Genomic DNA, 15,474 nt, shown 5'->3' on the forward strand with positions numbered 1-15,474 from the left:
CATTGACAATCATACAGTGATTAGTGCTATACAAATGCACTGATTACTGTGTAAATGTCACTGGCAGGGAAGGCGTTAACACTAGGGGGCGATCAAGGGTCTAACTGTGTTCCCTAGTCTGTGTTCTAACTGTGGGGGGAGGGGACTGACTATAGGAGATGACAGATTGTGTTTTCCAGCTAGTAGGAACTCACAATCTCTCTCTCCTCTCCTCACAGAACTTGGATGTGTGTGTTTACACACACGTCCCTGTTCTGCCTCTCGTGCCCACGTGTTTTTAAGGGCAATATTGCAATGAGAGCAGATGGATTCCCAAAAGCAAATTTCAAATGAAATTGATTTCTCGAAAAAAAATAAAGCATGGATGGATTGAGGAGTTTGCTTTGAAAATATAAAATGAAGTATAATGAATAGTGAATTCAGTTTGCGGTGCTTAGATACAATTAAAGTGGTTGTAAAGGCAAAAGGGATTTTATCTAAATTTATTCTATGCAAAAAGATAAAAAAAAACTTCTGTGTGCAACAGCTCCCCCCAGCCCCCCCCCCCCCCAAATTTTTTTTTACCTGAGCCCATCTCTATCCAGCAATGTTGCAGGAGAGACTGGGCTGCCCGGGACTCTCTCTCCTGATTGGCTGAGACAGCAGCGGAGCGTCCCATTGGCTCCGGCTGTTGTCAATCAAAGTCAGTGAGCCAATAAAGAGAGAGAAAGGGAGCGGGCCGGGCCACAGTTCTGTGTCTGAATGGAAACACGGAGCTGCAGCTCGGCGTGGGTGCCCCCATAGCAAGCTGCTTGCTGTGGAGGCACTCAACAATAGGGAGGGGTCAGGAGCATCAAAGAGGGACCTGAGAAGAGGAGGATTGGGGCTGCTCCGTGCAAAACCATAGCAACAGAGCAGGTAAGTATAACATGTTTGTTATTTTTTATTTAAAAAAACAAGACTTTAGTATCATTTTAAGTTCTGCTTTAAATACATGGAAATCAAGAACAAAGTTAGTTATAGTTAGTTATATAATGAGATTTTCTAAACACAATAGATTTCAGCATCACCTGCAATAGATATAGGTTGTCAGACACATTAATAACACAAAAACTGCTAGAAGCTAGTACATACATTTTCCCCTTTGCTACTTGACATGAAGTTAGCGATTTTAATATGTTAAACTGCTCTTCTGCAGGAATAATTGAAGCCTTTGTTACATTTTTAAAGCCTGAAATAATTAGTCTTTCTAAATGTGTATTTAATAACAGACACAAACAGGAAGCAATGTTAATAATTAGGAAATAATAGCTTGTTCCTAATTTTTTTGTATATCACAAGTGATGGTGGGAAGGGGAGAACACTCAAATGCCACCTAAACTAAGAAAACAGTCCACTCATTACTGCTTTCTGAAGTAGTGTACTAAATTTGTTTGTTTTAGTAATTCAGACTATACATCTGTAATAAGGATCACGTCTTTGGGAAATGCTATTAAATGTTGCACTGAAAAAGCTATATTTGTGCTGTATTGAAATACTGCTGAGTTAGAGGCATTACAAGCCCATGCATGTGGTTTAGATGATACAGTTTTATTGAACTAACCTAATTCAGTGAAATTATAGCATATTGTGTATACAGTGTCATGTATCTTAATGTAAACTTTACAAGCAAAAATAACCAGTCACTGAATTATGTTTAACAAAAAGTGTCCCTCTGCTTCCCGAGACTTCCTGCTACATAGTTTCCTAACTAGCATGGCTCACACAATGTGTATGAATGGCCGCTGCTTTCCCAAACAATACTGGCGCTTCCATTTACCACCCATATTACGGAACTCACGCAGCTGGCCTTGTAAATACAATGGGACTCAGGAATCATTTTATTTTATAATGACAGTTTTTATCTGATTGCATGGTACAGGAAGCTCTAAAATCTTTCCCTTACTTCCTGTATACATAGGTAATGCTGAGTAATGTTGTTAAATACAAAATTAAGATAGAATTTAGTTGATGTTGATATCTATTTTTTTCATCTTTTCCTTTCTAGTATTCTATAACATCCCTGAAAACAATTCCTGAACTATGCAGAAGGTGTGACGCACAAAATGAAGACAGACCCGGTGGGTATTTAATACTTATTTCTGTTATAGAAAACATTTGTTCACCATAAAAATCTACAGCTAATGGGAACATTTATTGATAATTAAAAGAAAGAGATGCAGTTTTCACTTAAATTACTTAAAGTGGAGGTTCCACCCAAAAAAAAATATTTCACCAAAAACCTAGAAAAAAATGAAAAAAAAAATGTTTTTACTCACCCTAAATAGCTGTTGCTATGCGGAAGTGCAGAATCTGCCTCTTCATCGTTCGCGGTGGATTCTGTTCTCCTTCTACACTGGGCGTCTTCTTGTGAATGGGGCGCACTGCATTCTGGGAACTGTGTGTGTCCCAGAAAGCAGCCGGCCCATTCACAAAGCGCCGCGCTGCTCGTGCATGCGCAGTAGGAAACGGGCAGTGAAGCCATACAGCTTCACTGCCTGTTTCCCTTACTGTGGATGGCGGCGCTTGGAGCAACCAGGATCGAGGATCGGCCTCAGCGGGGGCTGACATCGCTGGCAGCTAGGACAGGTAAGTGTCCTTATTAAAATATATACTTTTGTCAGTTAAATCGATGCAGTGCCGAATCGCAAAAACTGGCCAGGTTCTTTACCTGCATTTTGGTCCTGGTCTTAAGTGGTTAAAACCCCTTATGGTACATTTTAGGATATACCACTCTCTGTATGTTCTCCTTTATTTTCCTTTCATCTCTCTATCTTAATTTCTTGTTTTTTTCCCCCCATCCCTCTCTGCAGCCATCTTTCCTGTTCTTTCTCTCCCTTTTTTCTTTGTTTCTCCCCCTCTTTTCCTCTCCCTTCCATGTATTCTCTATTTTTATTCCTTCTCTTACTCCTTGGGGGGGTGTTGGGATAAGTGACAGTGCTGGTGGGGAGTTGGGATGAGTGGCAGTGCTTTAGGGGAGTTGGAATGAGTGGCAGTGCTGGCGAGGAGTTGGGATGAGTGGCAGTGCTGGCCGGGGAGTTGGGATTAGTGGAAGTTCTGGCCAGGGAGTTGGGATGAGTGGCAGTTCTGGCCGGGGAGTTGGCATGAGTGGCAGTGCTTGCGGGGAGTTGGGATGAGTGGCAGTGCTTTAGGGGAGTTGGAATGAGTGGCAGTGCTTTAGGGGAGTTGGAATGAGTGGCAGTGCTGGCGAGGAGTTGGGATGAGTGGCAGTGCTGGCCGGGGAGTTGGGATTAGTGGAAGTTCTGGCCAGGGAGTTGGGATGAGTGGCAGTTCTGGCCGGGGAGTTGGCATGAGTGGCAGTGCTTGCGGGGAGTTGGGATGAGCGGCAGTGCTTTAGGGGAGTTGGAATGAGTGGCAGTGCTTTAGGGGAGTTGGAATGAGTGGCAGTGCTGGCGAGGAGTTGGCATGAGTGGCAGTGCTTGCGGGGAGTTGGGATGAGCGGCAGTGCTTTAGGGGAGTTGGAATGAGTGGCAGTGCTTTAGGGGAGTTGGCATGAGTGGCAGTGCTTGCGGGGAGTTGGGATGAGTGGCAGTGCTGGCGGGGAGTTCTGATCAGCCAGCTTAGGTGCTCTTGATCAAGATCATTTGCTACATAGTCAGTCAGGTTGAAAAAAGACACAAGTCCATCCAGTTCAACCACAAAAAATAAAAAAACAAAATAAAAAACAGTAAAATCCTATACACCCAACTCCATACCCACAGTTGATCCAGAGGAAGGCAAAAAACCCCAGCAGAGCATGATCCAATTTGCTACAGTAGGGGAAAAAATTCCTTCCTGATCCCCCGAGAGGCAATCGGATTTACCCCGGATCAACTTTACCTACAAATCTTAGTACTCAGTTATATTCTGAACATTTAGGAAAGAATCCAGGCCCTTCTTAAAGCAATCTACTGAGCTGGCCAGAACCACCTCTGGAGGGAGTCTGTTCCACATTTTCACAGCTCTTACTGTGAAAAAACCTTTCCGTATTTGGAGGTGAAATCTCTTTTCCTCTAGACGTAAAGAGTGCCCCCTTGTCCTCAGTGTTGACCGTAAAGTGAATAACTCAACACCAAGTTCACTGTATGGACCTCTTATATATTTGTACATGTTGATCATATCCCCCCTTATTCTCCTCTTCTCAAGAGTGAATAGATTTAGTTCTTCTAATCTTTTCTCATAGCTGAGCTCCTCCATGCCTCTTATCAGTTTGGTTGCCCTTCTTGCTGATTTGCTGATCTGAGAACTGTAGTGGGGACTTTAAATGGCAATCACAGGTAGTGTTGCTCAATGTGTCTCCAGCTCTGTGGTATCTCGCAGCAGTGACACCTATGCCGAAATCAGGAGATAGAGTCTCCTCCAGCCCCTCCCACTTCACATTTCTCACCTGTCAGCTGACCTCTAGTCTCTGCCCCCCACCATGTCATGAATTGAATGGGCGGTCGAGGGCTCCAGGAACAGCCCAGCTGGGCAGCTGCGAAAAGACTGTGAGTTCTGCTGGCTTCAGGAACAGCCCAGGATTCGGTGACCCCTGAAAAATCGTAATTTGACCCCCGAGGGGGTCCCGAACCCCAGGTTGAGAACCACTGATTTATAGGGTCATGTTTAATTATATATTTTAATGATATATTTATAGCAGGGGTCTCAAACTGGCGGCCCTCCAGCTGTTGAAAAACTACAAGTCCCATCATGCCTCTGCCTGTGGGAGTCATGCTTGTAACTGTCAGCCTTGCACCTCCTCGTGGGACTTGCAGTTTCACAACAGCTGGAGGGCCGTCAGTTTGATACCCCTGATTTAAAGGGATATATGTAACATATAATAAAGTTCTGCTTTATGTTAAGGAGGTACATTTTCTAGCATATACAGCAGAGTGTACAGTTGTTTCCATTGAGTGACTGAAGGATACATTTCCATATATACACTGCTGTGGCAGGTATAAAATTTAACTAATTAACTTGGCAACTTGACCAGGAAGAAAAATTATATCAAATTTCACATGTAACTATGTTCAAATCAAAGCCGCATTGCGTGTACTGTATATGTTGTGTACAGGTTTTTTTTTTAAAGGGTTCTAAAGAGTAATGTAATAATAGCCAGAAAAGAAACAGAGGCAGTGAACGTGTTCTTTATCTGAACATTGTATATATAATCAATCCAATAGTAAATTAAAGCGGGGGTTCACCCGTACATAACATTTTTTCCCCTTAGATAGATGCTCGTTTTGTCTAGGGGAATCGGCTAGTTGTTTTAAAATATGATCCGTACTTACCGTTTACGAGATGCATCTTCTCCGCCGCTTCCGGGTATGGGCTGCGGGACTGGGCGTTCCTATTTTGATTGACAGTCTTCCGAGATGCTTCCGACGGTCGCATCCATCGCATCACGATTTTCCGAAAGAAGCCGAATGTCGGTGCGCAGGCGCAGTATAGAGCCGCACCGACGTTCGGCTTCTTTCGGCTACTAGTGACGCGATGGATGCGACCGTCGGAAGCCTCTCGGAAGACTGTCAATCAAGAAGGAACGCCCGCTCCCGAAGACCCATACCCGGAAGCGACGGAGAAGATGCATCTCGAAAACGGTAAGTACAGCTCATATTTTAAAACAACTAGCCGATTCCCCTAGACAAAACGAGCATCCATCTAGCATCCATCTAAGGGGAAAAAATTTTTATGGGTGAACTCCCGCTTTAAGGTTCTAATAGTGTTGAAACAATAATAAATTGAGTGTCTAATAGTGTTGAAACACAGTAATAATACTGTGGTTTGATTATTAGAGGTCTGCAGGGCATTATAATATGGTCCTTTAATCAATGGCAAGACAAGACATTATCAAAAAATGTCAATCCTGACAATATATGAGCTATAAATAGGCAATAATTTATAATACACAGGCAACAAAGACTAATTTGTTATAATATACAGGCAACATACAGTCAGATGTTACTCTACACAGGCAACAAATGGGCAATAGTGACAATACAGGGTCTTGAAAAAGTATTCGTACCCCTTTAAATTTTCCACATTTTGTCATGTTACAACCACAAACGTAAATGTATTTTATTGGGATTTTATGTGATAGACCAACACAAAGTGGCACATAATTTTGAAGTGGGAGGAAAATGAAGAATGATTTTCTTTACAAATAAATATGTGAAAAGTGTGGTGTGCATTTGTATTCAGCCCCCCTGAGTCAATACTTTGTAGAACCACCTTTCACTGCAATTAAAGCTGCAAGTCTTTTTGGGGATGTCTCTACCAGCTTTGCACATCTAGAGAGTGACAGTGCTGCCCCTTCTTTTTTGAAAAATAGCTCAAGCTCTGTCAGATTGACTAGAGAGCATCTATGAACAGCAATTTTTAAGTCTTGCCACAGATTCTCAATTGGATTTAGGTCTGGACTTTGACTGGGCCATTCTAGCACATAAATATGCTTTGAGCTAAACCATTCCATTGTAGCTATGGCTGTATATTTAGGATCATTGTCCTGCTGGAAGGTAAGACCCAGTCTCCAGTCTTGCAGACTCTAACAGATTTTCTTCAATTTGTTGCCCTGTATTTGGCTCCATCCATCTCCCCATCAATTCTGACCACCGTCCCTGCTGAAGAAAAGCATCCCCACAATATGATGCTGCCACCATCATGTTTCACAATGGATGGTTTGTTCAGAGTGCTGTGCAGTGTTAGTTTTCTGCCACACATAGCATTTTGATTATAGGCCAAAAAGTTAAATTTTGGTCTCGTCTGACCAGAGAACCTTCTTCCACATGTTTGCTGTGTCCTCCGCATGTCTTCTCGCAAACTGAAAACAGGACTTCTTATGGCATCTTTCAACAATGGCTTTCTTCTTGCCACTCTTCCAAAAAGGACAGATTTGTGAAGTGCACGACTAATAGTTATCCTGTGGACAGATTCTCCCGACTGAGCTATGAATCTCTGCAGCTCCTTCAGAGTTATCATGGGCCTCTTGGCTGCCTCTCTGATTAATGCAGAGCCTGTCAGTTTAGGTGGACAGTCATGTCTTGGTAGGTTTGCAGTTGTGATTTAACAGTGGTCCATGAAATGTTGTTTGGGATATTTTGTATACCCTAACCCTGCTTTAAACTTCTCCACAACTTTATCCCTGACCTGTCTGGTGTGTTCCTTAGCATTCATGATGCTGTTTGTTCACTAAGGTTCTCCAACAAACCTCTAAAGGGCTTCACAAAACAGCTGTATTTATACTGAGATTAAAGTACAAACAGGTGAACTCTATTTACTAATTAGGTGATTTCTGAAGGCAATTTGTTCCACTAGATTTTAGTTAGGGCTATAAGAGTAAAGGGAGCAGAATACAAATGCATGCCACACTTTTCAGGTATTTATTTGTAAACCATTTGAAATCCATTGATCATTTTCCTTTCATTTCACAATTATGTGTCACTTTGCGTTGGTCTATCACATAAAATCCCAATAAAACACATTTACATTTTTGGTTGTAACATGACAAAATGTGGAAAATTTCAAGGGGCATGAATAGTTTTTCAAGGCATTGTATGTGGGAAACAAATAGGCAATCATGACAATACACTGGCAATAGAATATTAATCATGTCAACACAAAGGTAATGCCAAAACCAGTGACAATACCTGAAAATCAGTCAGTGGGTAGAAAACCGTATAGGCATTAAGAGTCGTGTTACTTAAATTGATGATCACGGGGTGAACATCTGCTGCCCTATTGCCACTTGTTCTGCCAAGTGTTGTCAGGACTTTTTAGACATTATCAGGTAGGATGTCAATCCACTGGGCAGTGCCTACATTTCCACAGCACCCTGAAGTTGGCTGTACTCTGAGTGGAATGCAGTCTTTACCCTGCCCTAATATCCCAATGTGTGAAGTCTCGTACACACGACCAAGGAACTCGACGGGCGAAACACATTGTTTTTCTCGTCAAGTTCCTTGTTAGGCTGTCGAGGAACTAGACAAGCCAATTTTCTCCATTCCCGTCAAGGAAATAGAGAACATGCTCTCTTTTTGGCTCGTTGAGTTTCTCGACAGTTTCCTCGATGAAAATGTACACACAACCGGTTTCCTCGGCAAAAAAATATCTCCCAGCAAGTTTCTTGCTGGTTTTTGCCGAGAAACTTGGTCGTGTGTACGAGGCCTAAGGTGCAAGGGTAGCACCACAATTCAGAATCAATATCTGGCCTTTTGACTACAATTGTCATGTCTTGATGAACCACAATGAAAACATTGCACCAAGTATGGACACTTGTTTTTGACAAAATATATAATAATTTCCCTTCTCTAGGGTTTTATTTGGAGGTCATACTGCTTCCCCAGTGTCTAGTGTCAGAGTTCAAGCTACTTGCAGCCACAAGAACATATGCTGCTGTAAACCCTCCATCTCCACCACTGATACATGCTAAAAAAAAAATTCTCCTATTTTACATTTCTAAACCCGCAAGCAGAAAAATTAATTTTCCTTTTAAGACAAACCTCAGTTAATCCACAAAGATCAAAGTGTAATTAAACATCTCTGACTTGTATACACTGGAACTGTGAGTGATGTATGAATTAGTAATAAATATGTGCTTGAGAGCTTCTCTACAAACAAGCAGCCCATTATCTTTCCCAAGTATTTGGAATGAGCTTGATACTAATTATTCTTATCCCAAAGCCACAAGACACAAGTAATCCCATCATATATTATCTGCCCTGGCAGCTTTGGAGAAGGGCTCAATCTTGTGTGTACATTAATATCATTCTGCTCTTCTGATAACAGGACATCCAGTTAGTAAAGCAAAGCATACTTTCCCATTGTATATCAGTTTGATCCAAATGGTATTTGTAAAGTTGGTCTCAAAGAGTCTGCAGGTCTTAGTCAGACTGTGGTCCCTATCAAGTGAAGAAGAAAATAAATAATAGTTTATAAAGGATAACTGTACTTTTGAAACAAACACATTAACTTTTATTTTATCCCAGGATTCCAAGAAAATTATTTCTGCCTTTTAATTACCTTTGCTGTGAGAGCTGCCATCAGACCGATGTAAATATTGCTCTGATGAATTCAGTGTGTCTGCATCTGTACAGTAACTGCAGACAGATGTAAAAACAAGGGATGCATCTTCCACAAATACCTCTGTGACCTATAGGGGGTTATTTACTAAAATTAATGGTGCAAAATCTGGTGCAGCTCTGCATAGACACCAATCGGCTTCCAGGTTTTATTGCCAAAGCTTAATTGAACAAGCTTAGGTTAGAAGCTGATTGGCTGCCATGCCCAGCTGCACCAGATACTGAGTGCTTCAGGTTTAGTAAATCTCCCCAATGTGTTTGTTTCCAGGATCCGTAAATGAATATGTCAATGCTGCAGTGCACTAATGCAATCATTATAGATCAGACTGCTAGGAGCAGGCAGCTATTGTATGAGTTTAGCTGCAGTGTAGACATAAAGGGTCTCTAAAGCAGGAATACATGAAAGGTACAAGCATTCTTTCTTCCACAATTCAGTGTCTGCAGTCATATGTAAGATAACTGGCAGAGCTTAAAAGAGAAGTTCAGGATTTTTTTTCTAAATCATACTCACCTAGATGAATGCAGCATCAGTCGGATGCTGTATCTGTCCCCTGCCAGCTCTAAGACTGAGAACCAAGTGATCAAAGACCGATGTCGCTCCCTGAGCAGAGAGCCAGTGTCTGTCAGTCACCTGCTCATTGCTCTGCCCCCTCCCACCACCACACTCACTGGAGCGCTGGGGTGTGGAGGGGTCAGGAGCAGCTGTCTTAGGCTCTCAGCAAATCACTGAGAGGCTGAGCCAGATGCCGTTCCAGGGCTGTGGGCGGATCCCAACTTTATTGTCACGATCTTAACCTCAGCTTGGACTGGCTTTATGAGGTTAGCTAACAGCGGGCTTCAGCTAGCTGTCTTCTGAAAACAGGTCACAGAAGTGCAGAATTAACTGCACTCCTGTGATCCACAGGAGAAGTACAGCCAAATTAGCTTTTTGCTTCAAGTAGTTTATCTTCCCTGATTACAATGCAGCATATACATCATTATAGCTCTTCAAATATTGAACCAAAAAGTTACACAAAGCAGTTCTTGTGTACACAGAGACAAGAAAGATATAAACAATGCAATTTTTTTTATAATGACTTGGGCCTTTGATGGTAGCTCTCAAAGTATAGGGAAAGAAAAGACATAGGCAAGAGGTTTATTTGGCAAAGCTGCTTGGTATCCCTGTAGTGTGTCCAAACGATCAATTGTTTTTGGAGATTTTAGTTTTACAGTTGAGTGTTAGCAAGAAACATAGGTTTTCTAGCTGTAAAAACACACACAGGTAGGCGCAAATCTGCTGGGCTCTGATGAAGAGGTCCTTGTCGCCTCGAAACCCATCAGCCGGCAGTGACACACTTCTATCCCCCCCTATTCTGGAGTGTGGTTCAAGGGGTATCCACCACATCGTTGTTGATAAGCCTACTATGATAATTCCCTTGTGAGTAGTTTTCCATTATTATTTTATTTCATTAAACTGTCAACGGTAACACACTAGGCTGGCGCGCCTTTCTTTTTCTTCTTTTTTGTTCTCTACTAGGATATTCCCCATCCATGAAGGGCAGCAAGGCCACTGTTACTGTTTTTGACATTGTTGGTATTTTCCATGCGAAATATTGAATAACTGTTGGACAATCCACCCGTGCGCTGGAGTTTGTTTTTTCTGTAGGTAGGCGCAAATGCCTAGTGCATTACCATCATTAACATGTTTTAAATAAAATTCTGCTAATTTACTCACAAAGCTAGTAAGAGACAAGTGCATCAAATGAAAACTCCAGCTGCAAGTCAAAGGCATATATTCAAACATGGCACAGTTGAAAGGCTATCACATTTCGGGGGTCATGCCCCCTCATTCTGATGAATTCAGCTTGTTACAAAGATAGTTTCTTACTATCTTTCTGAGTACACTGACAGATTTTTATTTAAAATACAATTTATTGGTGATAATGCACTGGGGGTTTGTGCCTTCCTGTGTGATTTCCCAATCTGAGAAGGGCTGCATTGGACGAAGCATGATGGCGACATCGCTGGATGGGCTGTTGCTTGAGTGCTAAAGTATTTTTATATATAGCTTTTCTAAGAAGGGGGATTTAAGCTTGCTAAGTAGGGGCACTACAGATAAAGGTTTATAGCAGGGAAAAAATTACATTGTTAAAAGCCAAGTTGAGGTGGTGTGGCAAGATAACTGATGCCCAATGAAGTAGTAAGACTAAGATGAAGATGTAAGGGTATGGCCTCGTACACACGACCGAGGAACTCGTCGTAAATTAAACATCGTTTTCCTCGACGAGTTTCTTGTCAGGCTTGTCGAGAATCTTGACAAGCTTTCTTTGCGTACACACTGTCAAGACAAAATCTCGTTGTTCTCAAACGCGGTGACGTACAACACGCACAACGGCACTATAAAGGGAAAGTTTGATTCCATTGGTGCCACCCTTGGGGCTGCTTTTGCTAATCTCATGTTACTGCGTGTTAAGTAAAAGTTTGGTGAGAGACGATTCACGCTTTTCAGTCTGTTACAGCGTGACGAATGTGCTATCTCCATTACAAACCCTACTTTTACCGAAGGCACGCTGCCATCTCATACTTTATTCTGAGCATGCGCAGGTTTGTAAGCATACACACGAACGTGTTTCTCGTCGTAAACCAGCCCAACGAGAAACACGACAAGGAAATTGAAACTCCCGACGAGGACAAAGAGAACTTGTTCCACAACAGTTTTCTCGACGAAAAACATACACACGACCGTTTTCCTCGGCAAAAAAGTTCTGCCACCAAGTTTCTTGATGGATTCTGTCGAGGAAAACGGTCGTGTGTACGAGGCCTAAGATTTTCCACCTCTGTGCTTGACTGTAGAGATGAACATGTATAGTGGTGCACTTTTTACTTTCCCCTATAATCCTTTTATACCCCATTCTAAAGTTCAATTAGTGAGAATATAGATAATTTTTTGTGGGCTCTGGTCTAAACATTAAATGATTGTTTATAAACTTCTATGGTAAATGTGAAACACAGATCAGTAGTGGTAAATCTGAGAAAACCTAAAAACAGACAGCAAGAGACTGAGAGCATGTAGACCCTTTCCCCCAGCATTAGAGTTATTTATACCTTTTGCTTTCAGGAGTTACACATTGAAATTATGCCTGGATTGTACAAGATTACAACAAATGCCAGACTTCTTTTCATCTTCTTTAATTTTGTTATTTATTCATATACTTTTTTTTTTATAGCAATCATGCATTCTATTTTGGGATTGCTATTTAGTTACACTTTTCAGCAGTTAACACATACAACAGGCTGAACGAATTCCGTCTGTGAAAATCTGTTTTGAAATGATCAATGGATACCTAACATGTGCCGTACCAGATTAAATATCATATAGTTAAGTTAAGCAGATCTATTACACCGCAAGAGACAGTGGCTTAACTTGACACGTAATATAAGTAAACAATGTCACTGATCGTCTGAACACTTATAATTTCAGTGTTAAACAGAAGGAAGTGTGTTTATGATAGGAGATTATCTTAATATGAGTATTTCGTCTCTAGTTATATAAGACTTTTTACAAAATGAACAAGTCAGTGCCAGTGTGATAGGCAGACACACAAGTTAAAAGCAATTAAAAAATGTATTTTATACTTGATATTTCATACTTGATTGAGGGAGAAAAAAGTAATTTACATAGAAATTAACGTCTAAAACAACAAAGAAAGCCTGAACCAGTACTTGTAGACATAAGATGGTCTTCAGAAGATACATGGAACAATTGTGAGAACTTCCACGCTACCTATTCGTGAATATTTATAAAGATTGGGAAATCCTAAATTGTACAATTGTCAAAGGGTGCTGCTCGCATCTACATGCGGTCCCGCAAGGTCTTATATATAATCGATATTCATTATGCAGCACTCCCTAAGAGAACTATTCTTATGTGAAACTCAATATGTAACAACTCACACTTCTAGAACAATATTTTGTATTGGGACTAGAGCAACTAACTCACAGACTCGCACTATATTTATTGGTTATCTTGCGATTTTCAGTTTGGCTTTAGATTGTTTATCTTGTAGTTTGGATGTATGTTTGTTTTAACCACGTTATACAGTATACAGTGGAGAAAATAATTATTTGATCCCCTGCAGATTTTGTAAGCTTGCCCACTTATAAAGAAATTAATGGTTTATAATTTTTTTCATAGGTGAATTTTAAATGATAGAGACAGAATATAAACCAAAAATTCAGAACACACATGATACAAATGTTATAAATGTAGTTGTAGTTCAGTGAGTAAAATAAGATTTTGATGCCCAAGCAAAACATGACTTAGTACTTGGTGGAGAAACCCTTGTTGGCAAGCACATAGGTAAGACTTGTTTCCTGTATTTGGTGACCAGGTTTGTACGCATCTCAGGAGTGATTTTGGTCCACTCTTCTTTACAGATCTTCTCTAAATCCTTAAGGTTTCTTGGCTGTCACTTGGCAACTCAAATGTTTCAGATCCCTCCATACATTTTCTATAGGAATAAGGTCTGTAGACTGGCTAGGCCACTCCATTAAAGTAATGTGCTACTTCTTGAGCCACTTCTTTGTTGCCTTGGCGGTATGTTTTGAGTCATCGTTGTCATCCTGGAAGACCCATCTATGACACATCTTCAGTGTTCTGTCTGAGGGAGGAAGATTCCCATCCAAGATTTTACAATACATGGACCCATCTATTGGACCCTCAATGCGGCAAAGTCGGACTGTACCGTTAGCAGAGGAACAAAGTCAAAGCATAATATTTTCACCTCTGTGCTTGACCTTCTCTGAATGTGTTAGATGTTCATTGGCAAACTTCAGATGGGCTGTACATGTGCCTTCTTGTGGAGGGGGACCTTGCATCCCTCACTTTTTTCATGATCATTCTTACCCCATGAGGCAAGATCTTGCATGGAGCTCCAGACCCGGGGCAATTGTTGGTTGTTTTGTATTTCTTTGATTTGCGAATAATCACCAAGCTTTTTGCTGATGGTCTTGTAGCCCATTCAAGCCTTGTGCAGGTCTACAATCATACCCCTGATGTCCTTTGACAGCTCTTTGGTCTTGCCCATGTTGGTAAAGTTTGAATGGAAGGAAGAGATTCCGTGGACAGGTGTCTTTTATAAACATGATGAGTTGTTGTTAGGAGCACCTTCTTAAATTGACAGGACCAATCTGTAGCCAGTCTGTAGGAGTGTTGGTTGGTAGGGGATCAAATACTTATTTTACTCACTAAACTGCAACTCAATTTATAACATTTGTGTTTTTTCTGGTTGATATTCTGTCTCTATCATTTTAAATACACCTTTAATAACAATTATAGACCATTAATTTCTTAAGTGGGCAAACTTACAAAATCTGAAAGAAATCAAATAATTATTTTCCCCACTGTATATCTATAGAGTTTGGTGTCACATATTGAGTTGCACATAATAATATATCTCTTACAGAGTGCAGCATAATTGTCATTGATTATATATATATATATGACCTTAGGAAGATACAGCCTCTGAGGGATCTTTAATTTAATGATCTTGGCATTAATGTGCATTCTTGTATTTGCCGTTTGTGCATGAAAAGAAAGACGATTACATTAATAAAAGGTGTAGGTATCTCTAAGGTGACATTTACTAAACAATCACTGCAGGTAAATCTTCTTGGTCCTTGTGTGTTAATGCAGAGTAAATTATTTACTGCCATTGAATGTTTAATTAATTTCATAGTCATGACTTTATAAACATGCCCCTTAGAAGTTAGGATAAGGGGTAATGAAATTAGAGGGCAAGGCAAGTTGTTGTAGGGGCTCAAGACTTCTGCTCTTCGTATAATTTAGGTTCGATCTAAATTTTAATGACATTATTTCAAAGGCAGGAAACATATTGGACAAAATTGAAAGGAAAACAGGAACAAAATTGAAGAAACTAGTGAATTCACTGTAGGACAGATTGGGATGAGGAGATCATGCTGTCCGGTAGGTTGGATAGATCTCAGCCTTCTAAACAAACAATGAAGTAAATAAACAGTAGCGCAGAAAAAGCTGGGGTAGTTAAGTTCATGTTCAGGTTATAAGCCAAAACAGCGGATCTGTGTCTGCAAGATTGACAAGAAGCTGAAAGTGTAGCCGACTCTTCCCTGCTGGCCAGACCATTGTGCAGAAAGAAGTGTTTTCATAAGGCTTAGACAGAATTCATTTCCATGCACTGCCTTTAATGGTTCCTGTCAGAACGAAACAGCTGGTGAGCATATGGGATTCATTTCCCTGTATCACGTGGAAAAAATTTCACATGTAAATAGAACTAACATAAAAGTGTAGCCCTTGAACCCAAAATCTTATAGAAGGCATAAAAAAGCATGTGCACAATGATGTGTTTGTGGCGGGTAGCAGGCGATTGCATTTTCCATTGTC

General features: G+C 40.8%; 1 protein-coding gene across 5 annotated transcripts in view; it reads left to right on the top strand.

Annotated features, from left to right (window-relative positions):
• Positions 1-15,474, top strand: part of LOC120932100 (synuclein alpha interacting protein) — a 336,823-nt gene that overhangs the window by 200,359 nt on the left and 120,990 nt on the right. For all 5 annotated transcript variants that reach the window (XM_040344238.1, XM_040344252.1, XM_040344261.1 and 2 more), the window contains one exon: positions 2,027-2,099. In XM_040344238.1, coding sequence (XP_040200172.1) covers positions 2,027-2,099 — 73 coding nt within the window. The remainder of the gene's footprint in view (positions 1-2,026; positions 2,100-15,474) is intronic.

This window comes from Rana temporaria, chromosome 1 (assembly GCF_905171775.1).
Source record: "Rana temporaria chromosome 1, aRanTem1.1, whole genome shotgun sequence".
Classification (NCBI taxonomy): Eukaryota; Metazoa; Chordata; class Amphibia; order Anura; family Ranidae; genus Rana; species Rana temporaria.